An 8,759-nucleotide genomic window follows, 5' to 3' on the forward strand; every position below is an offset into this window, starting at 1 on the left:
TGCAGGAGCTAGGGTTTCTGAGGAAGGAATCGTTGAAATATTTCACAATGATGATGATGAAGTGCTCGATGCTGCGGAGAATGGAGTTGTGGTAATTTTGTTAGTGGCCTAAAGAGGCAAAAATGGTTGAAGCAAACATGGATAACTTGTTATTATGCATATTTATTGCATAATATGAATTAATTTATTTGTGGTTTTTGTGAACCTACATGAGCAAACAATTAATTTATTTACAATTTGATTGCCCTCTCCTAACTAGTATACTTATCAAACAGGACAAGAAAAACAGATTTTATATCGTTTCTGCTTTAGCTGATACCAAGGTAGATCTTTAAGGTATATATGACTTTATAAATTTGAGAGGAAATGGTTCACTTGCTTTGCTTTTGCCTTACTTTGATGTGTATTCATGAGTTACTTGTTGCTTTGAAACTGAGCAGTGTTATCTCAGCAGCTTGGTTTAGGAAAAGGGGGTCTTAGAATGACACCTGAAGAGGCTCTGAGTGAAATACTTCAGGTTTGTGTTATTGTTCCATTCTTTTTGTTGACATCATCTTCATTTTCCTTTTCTCTTTGTTTATCTTGTTTAGAAAGATGAGTCGATTATTACCAAAATAAAAATTATGCATTATATGGTCCATGAGGGAACCAATTCGTGTTAATTCATTCATTGATTGAGTTGGTGGGGGTCATTTGGTAAATACAGTTCATCTGTTCCATGGATCAATCCAATCTGTTATAAGAACTTTCTCTCATTCTAATGAATAATATATAGACTTAGAACTTAGAACCTTATTATCGTTAAATTCTCTCTTTTTGCTTTTACTTTTGAGGAAATGGGATGTACGAATTTGGTGTTGCATGTTCGACTCTTTGTTACTCTGATGGTGATTCTTGCTGGAACTTTCTGTGCAGTTGGTGACACTGACGTAGTTGATGGTAGATACTTTCCCTTTCCATAGTTTTATTTCTATTTTTGAAATAAAAAATAGCAGAATAATCTGTTGTTTCCCTTTGAGAAAAAAAGGAAGACGACAAAACTCATTTAGCTTTTAAGTGTTATTGTTTTGCTTTATTGCACTATATTATCATCAAAGAGTAGATGATAACTTGGTTGCAATTTGAAAGATGATGGTTATAAATTTAATTGGGAAGCTCACCTAATTAAGTAACAAGTACCATGTAAGTGCAAAATTTGTCTAAACTCAATATGTGCTATGGTCACAGTTGCAGCAATCAGTAGTCTATATGTTGCTTTTGGCTCACCACCTCTTCTAGGGTGGAAGCCTGTCGGAGGAGATCCATGTTTTGAAATGTGGCAAGGTGTTGGCTGTGTATTTTCCAACATCACTTCCATGTATGTGAAGTTCTCTTTTTAAACTATTTTTGGTTAATATTGTGTTATTGTTTGCATGCTCTATATAATTGGTTGGAAATGATAATGTTATTATTTTCAATGTTTCATTAGTTGTTTGATTGATAGAGTTTAATTAAGTGCAATAAGACTAAGTAAAACTTGTATTTTGGGTTGACAGAAGACTTGATGGCCTGAATTTGGGTGGAGAGCTTGGTAGTAATTTGAATTTTCCATCCATCTTAAAAATGTAAGTGTTGTTTCAATTTCAATATTGTGTTTACTGATGAGTGACACGTTAAATGTGGTTCTGTTTGATTAATCGAGAGAGTTTAGTACCTCTTAAGCACCAATTGTGTAATTGTTTGAACTAGAAATGAAGCTTTCTGTTTCTTGTGCAATGATCTTAGCCACAACCACATTGGAGGCCCATTCTATTCACTTTGCCCCCTACTCTTACGAGCTTGTATGTTATCTTTTTCACATCTGAATTTGTTTTTTTTTTTTAATCATGGACATAGTAATTAGTCATCTTTTTGCCATATGCATAACTACAAATGTACTTAAAGAAGTTTTTCTTTTGTTCTGATATTTTAGGTCTCTCTCAGGAAACCGTTAAATGGAAGCATTCCAGATGCTTTATCATTACTAACTCAATTATCAGGAAACCTTATAACAATGTCAAAGCATTATTCCGGCAAGGAAAGGTTGATATCTGAATTGAGGAGGTTTTTTTACTGTATTTTATTAAATCTATCCCATTTTCCTTTATGATAACTGTGTGGCTTTGGACTTACTAAGCACATATGGCCCTCCATAACATAGATGCTGCAGTTGAAAGCTTTAAAAATGCACTGGTCTTAGAGCCAAATGATGGTAAGTTGTGATTTTGTGTAAGGCCTTAGTTAGACAAGAACTACTAGTGTATTTATTTTTATTTTTGTTCTTATTCAATGATTTATTTTTACCACGGAAGGTAGGCGAAAGGATAGAGTAATGGCATGCTTTGTTTATATAAATCAGTTACTGCCGAGTGCCATGCCATGAGTTTTTTACTGTACCTCACCACTCTCTTCTTCTGAATTATTATCATGTTCTGTTTTTTCTTCTGTGTTTCTCTCTCTCATTTGATCTTTGTTTATTATGTTTTCTGCATTCTACTCAACTCAGTACAATTTTGAAGGAAGATATGATCTGGTCAGATTCATGAAGATAATACAGAAAGTTGATCTCTACAATTTAATTTATCATTTTTTAGTTGTATATAGAGGATTTCCTGTTTGGTTGAATTATGTTCCAGGAATAAGCTTGGTCTGCAAACCAGCTTCAGATTATAATCATACTTTATCCTTTCTGTGTACACGAGAGAGAATTTCAGTTCAGATTATAATCATACTTTATCCTTCTCTGTTCCATATATTACTTATTCTATTATTTGTTTTTCATCATTAACAATATGCCGATCATTGGTATATGCCGCCCTATGCGTTCCCCTTGGGATAAACCCATGGATCGCTGCCTCAGATTCTTTCCATGCCTTATTGACCCTGGTGCGTTTGCTGCAATTCCTTTTTTTTTTTGTTTAAATTAGCTTAGTTTTTGTTTTATCTGAATTTGTGTGCTGAATGGTGAATGCTATTGCTGAACTGTTCTGCTTTCATTTATTTATGTGTCTTCCTAACCAAAATTATGCGAATTTTTTTATTTATTTATGCATTTTGGAATTTTGTCACTGAATTTTAGCTCAGAGGTCTGCCCTGTAAGTGAAGTTGGTCTTGGTGACTGTCCATTTGGTTTATATTGGTGTTCTCTTCTTAATCGATGGATATTTGATAGAAAAGACTAAGAAGGAACCGATGTATGTTTTTTTCCCACTTTTAAGTCGTCGTATTCTATTTTTTGCATATTTTTTTACCATACTGAAGCTTCAACTTAGTGGATAGTGCTGATTCGCTGGCACTTTAATGGGTTTAGTAGAACATTATTTGTACTTGACAATTTGTTCAATAGACCATCTAATGAAATGAAATGGATTAAGATAGCTTTGAAAGAGAGGATAGCTTTGCTGATGAGTTGCACATAGTGAGCGTTTGTGACTGGCAAAGTAAAGTGCTAAATATGCATTTGGGTTAATGAATTTATATGGATATTATAATATTATGGAAGTATTCTTACTTTAGATTTGATGATACTTTATTTATGTATCTATTTTTATCTAAATCATGCCATGGTTTCTCACAATCAAGAATATCAACAATTTCTCAATACCATCAGTGTTCCCTAATTCCTATCAATGATGGAACCAACGAACGAAGAATTTATGTAAGTTCACATGTTTCTAGTAATTTAGATTTTAACATTTTAACTTAACTAATTTCCTCTTCTCTGCGCTTTCTGTGCCAAGCTATATTTTCATATTTTATTAATATTAGTTGCTTTCAATTCAATCATCTCTAGAGATTAGTTTATTTAGTCATCGATCAAACTAAATCAGCAAGAAAACATGAAGAAAGCTCCACCATACATTTCCTTCTTCCTATTACTCTTATCTGCCTTTTGCTTTTACTCTTCGGCTTTTGGACAGGCTTTGTCACAAGATGAAGGTAATTAAGCCCATAAATTCTTGCTAAGTAATGTTAAAGAAGCAGTTTTTTCAGTTAATATTAATTAATTTTTTTAAATTATTTTACCATATATTTAGTAGCAATACATCAAAAGTAGAAGTGTTCTGACTTGGCAATGCCCATTTGTTTTTGATGATTCCAGAATGAAGAGGGTCCTAAAGAAGATCCACGTTTGGAACTCTTGAGGAAGGAATGGTTTGAAGACAAGGAGTGTCTTGATATTTAATACTTTATTTGTATTTAATACTTTATTTAGAAATAAAAAATGTTATATTGAATACTTTATTTAGAAATAAAAAATTTTATATTGAATACTTTATTTGTATTGGAGTTATTATTTTTGATTTTCAATACTAAAAAATTATATATTATGTTTAATACTTTATTTATGAATTACGTAATATTTTGTTTTTGGGTTATGATTTCTTGTTATTGTGAACTTTTAAACAAAAAAATTATGTTTAACATGGTAAAAACGATGGTTAAAACTATTTTTTTAAACGATAAAATATCACTTTTAGTCGGTAAAAACGGCGGCTTGTAACTGCCATTTTAAAAGTAAAATGCCATTTTAACTCGGTAAAAACGGCGGTTTTAAACGCCGTTTTAACCAATAAAAATGCTACTGTTAGGGTGAAAATGGCGGTTCAAAATGCCGTATTAACCAACTAAAAATTCCGTTTTAATCCGGTAAAAACGGCAGTTTCAAATGCCATTTTAACCAACAAAAAATGCCACTCAGTCAAGGTAAAAATGGCGGTTCAAACTGCCGTTTTAACCAACAAAAAATGCTGTTTTATCCTGGAAATAATGGCGGTTTGAACCGCCGTTTTAACCAACCAAAAAACCGCCATTTTATTTGGAAATAATGGCGGTTTGAACCGCCGTTTTAACCTATCAAAAAACCGCCGTTTTAACCTAGGAAATTGTGGCGGTTTTCTAAAAACCGCCGTAATAACCATAATGGCGCCCAGAATTACGTCGTTTTCTAAAACCGTCGTTCTTGGTAATAATGGCGGTTCAAACTGCCGTAAATACCCAAAAAAACCGCCGTTTTAACCAAAATTTTTTGTAGTGTCATAGCACAAAATCAGGAAGGAAATATAAAACCATGCAAATATTATGAATAAGTGGATAAAGATTTGATAAAATCCACTCAATTGAGCACAAGATAAACCATAAAATAGTGGTTTATCAGAGGGCGAAAAGAGGGTAACTCTGTTTTGAGCGTTAATTCTTTATATATGTTTTTGTCCTCAAATTAATAATCATGATTCATTCATTTTCATATGACCTTACTCTTGAAATTGTTTATGCCCAAAACATTTAAGTATGCAACAAAGGATGCTTTCTTTTGAAAGGAAAAAAGTTGAAGAATTTTTTAAAATTTGGGACAAGCAAAAGATTAAAAGAAGTAGAAGGTCTAATTGTGTGATTGTGTAACGAGATTTCATGCTTGTGAATATTTGCATGGGAGCTCTAAGGCATGGAATCAAGTTTGGAAAAGTATTATGGAGGTTCTCAAAAATCTATATAACCAAGAAGGAGCAACAAAAGAAAGAAAAAGAAAAACAAAGAACACGGCCCAAGGCTCTGAGCATCAATTACTAGAAAAATTAAGAAAGAAACAAGAACTTAAAGAGTTGTTGTCCTAGTTAAATGCTTGTGCTGGACTTGTGTCAAAGAGAGAGGTTTGAGCAAGTAAATCCTAAGGGGTGCTTCAATACTTACTACCTTAAACCAACTGGTTTGGGAGTGTTGATTGAAAGCTTATCTTAGAAAGCTGCTTCCAAATAGAATACTAAGAGCCAAGGCCAAAGAGCAAAAAGAAAATATTAAGAAAAGAAAACAATGATGCAAATAAGTGCTGATTCAAGGTGACAACCTATAAAGAGACTTCCATAATATCATCCGAATGAAATTCCCAAGTCTAAGACTTCCAAATATAGGGACTAATAAGCACTGGAATCCTTGCATAAGCATACAATTTGGAATTTACTCCACTGTCACTTAGTTATTTCACCCACTAAGGCATCATAACCAATTCTTGAACCCATTCCAAGTAAAAGAATTCTTTGTGCATAGTTCTTTTCTTGCTTGGGGACAAGTATGATCTTAAGTTTGGTGTTATAATGCAAGCACATTTTTATTAGTTTTTAGTTATTATTCCTTTAAATAGTGGTAGTGATTTATTTTTTTGATTAGGAATTTCATGCTTTTAATATATGTTCTTAGTATTTCTTTCCTTAAATTAAAGATAGAGATTTTCCTTAAGTTAATTGAGATTTCTTGTGCTTTGATCAATGCTCTTTAGAGTTGTTTTGTACTTTGATAAGTGTAGGAAATTAAATAAGGATCAAAAGAACAAAGATGGAAGCTAAAAACACTCTTTGGAAGAAAGGACACTCTTTGAAAGTCAAGAACACACTTTTTCGAAAGACTAAAAGCAATACATTTGGGCTTGGAAGCTATTGTCGTCCAACGTAGAAGTATTGGCATCCCACAGCACTCGTGCGGACACATCACTTCATGTGTACGAATGATGCACCATTATTTCATGGTACATTTTGTACTTAATTGAGTAGATTTTATCCACTAAACTCACACTTATTCATATAATTCACATGTTTTACATTTTCCTTCCTAATTTTGTGCTATGATTGAAAACATGCTTCTTTGGCCTTAAATTTGCTAATATTAATCATCTCCTATTACCATTCGATGTCTTGATATGTGTGTTAAGTGATTTCAGGGTTTATAGGACAGGAATAGCTTAGAGGATGGAAAAGAAGCATGCAAAAGTGGAAGGAATACAAGAAATTGAAGGGATTGTTAAGCTGTCAACCCTGACCTCTTCGTACTAAATCAACCATAACTTGAGCTACAGAGATCCAAATGAGGCGGTTCTAGTTGTGTTGGAAAGCTAACATCCGGGCTTTCGAAATGATATATAATTTGTCATAGTTTCCATGCTGTTAGGCGACGTGCACGCATGATCTCGCGAAAGTTCAATTGACGCGTACGCGTGGGCGACGCGTACGCGTGACAGAGCAACGTGCTGGGGCGATTTTTGGGCTGTTTTTGGCCCATTTTCAAGCCCAAAAACATAGATTAGAGGTTGCAGAGTAGGGGAATCACATTGATTCATTCAACAATTTTTATTGAGATAATTTTAGGTTTTAGATGTAGTTTTCTAGAGAGAGAGACTCTCTCCTCTCTCTAGGTTTTAGGATTCTTAGGTTTAGCTATTTTCAATTTTAGATTTCTACTCTATTTCAATTTAGATTCTCTTCTATTCTTATTTGTTCTAGTACTTTAGTTTATCTATTTCTCTTGTTGATCTCTTTATGTTGCTATTTTAGTTTGTGAACTCTCATATTAGATTTGATCTTCTATTTAATGCAATTTGAGGTATTTCATATTTATGATTGCTTTCTTCTATTTGTGTTATTGATGCTTTCAATTGGTTGTTTGGATTTTATTATCTCTTATTACTTTTCTATGCTTTTATGTTATACCTTCCAAGTGTTTGATAGAATGCTTGATTGGATTTTAGTGTAGATTTCTCTCCTCTTGGCTTTGGTTGAGTAATTGGAGACTCTTGAGTTATCAAACTCCTTTGTTGATTGATAATTGAAAGTTGCTAGTTGATTTGGATCCCTCTAAAGCTAGTCTTTCCTTAGGAGTTGACTAGGACTTGAGGAATCAAATTGATTCATCCACTTGACTTTCCTTCATAGTTAGAGGTTAACTAAGTGGGAGCAATGGACAATTGATGTCACAATTGATAAGGATATCTAGGATTGGACTTCTAATTCTCATACCTTGCTAAGAGCTTTCTTAATTATTAGTTTGTTTTCTTATCTTTTACATTCCTTGTTCAACCTTTCAAAAACCCAAAAAGATACTATCTCATGACCAATAGTAACATACTTCCCTGCAATTCCTTGAGAGACGACCGAGGTTTAAATACTTCGGTTTAATTTTATTGGGTTTGTTTTAGTGACAACCAAATTTTTGTATGAAAGTATTATTGTTGGTTTAGAAACTATACTTGCAACGGGAATTTATTGTGAATTCTTTACTAGCAAAAATCCGTTCATCAAAATGGCACCGTTGCCGGGGAATTGCAAACGTGTGCCTTATAATTGGTTATTGTGAATATTGTGAATAATTTTGCTTTTTTGTTTCTTTATTAGTGTTTCTAGTTTTAGGAGTTTATTTTCATTAATTTTTATTAGTTTTTATTTCTCTTGATACTATGAATACTCACCCCTCTGGCTATGAGTTTGGTTACAGTCATGTAGGAAGAGGAAATTACAATGAGAGCTTGGATCAAGGATAGGATAATCAACGATGGGAGGAGCCACAAGGATTTGATCAACCCTCTTGTCAACAACCACCTCCAAGGTATTATCAACAACCATTCTATGATGCTTACCAAGACAATGGTTATGGTGGACCTCTTCGTGACAATCAACACCCACCACAATAAACCTATGAACCCCCTCCTCAACATAGCTTTGAACCACCCTACGCACAAGCCCCTTTCCACCATTCACCTCCATATGACCCTAACCCTTATCCACCATTCCAACCACCATACGAACCATATGAACCATACATAAAACCACCCCAACTCCAAAATAATTACTCTCATGAACCACCACCTCCATATTCACCATCTCCATACCCTTACCAAGAAGAACCACCTTCCTACTATGAACCCTTTCTCCAAAACAATGAACCTCCACTGGATAGCAACACCCTTCGTGTTATTC

General features: G+C 33.7%; 1 protein-coding gene across 1 annotated transcript; it reads left to right on the forward strand.

Annotated features, from left to right (window-relative positions):
• The first annotated feature begins 884 nt into the window (after positions 1-884).
• On the forward strand, positions 885-1,608 carry LOC110262943 (protein STRUBBELIG-like). Its single transcript, XM_021103532.2, has 3 exons — positions 885-939; positions 1,228-1,357; positions 1,536-1,608. Exons 1-3 carry the CDS (start codon positions 885-887, stop codon positions 1,606-1,608), a joined length of 258 nt encoding a protein of 85 aa, XP_020959191.2.
• The last annotated feature ends 7,151 nt before the right edge of the window (positions 1,609-8,759 follow it).

The sequence above is a fragment of the Arachis ipaensis genome, chromosome B5, assembly GCF_059453495.1.
Source record: "Arachis ipaensis isolate K30076 ecotype BB chromosome B5, ASM5945349v1, whole genome shotgun sequence".
Classification (NCBI taxonomy): domain Eukaryota; kingdom Viridiplantae; phylum Streptophyta; class Magnoliopsida; order Fabales; family Fabaceae; genus Arachis; species Arachis ipaensis.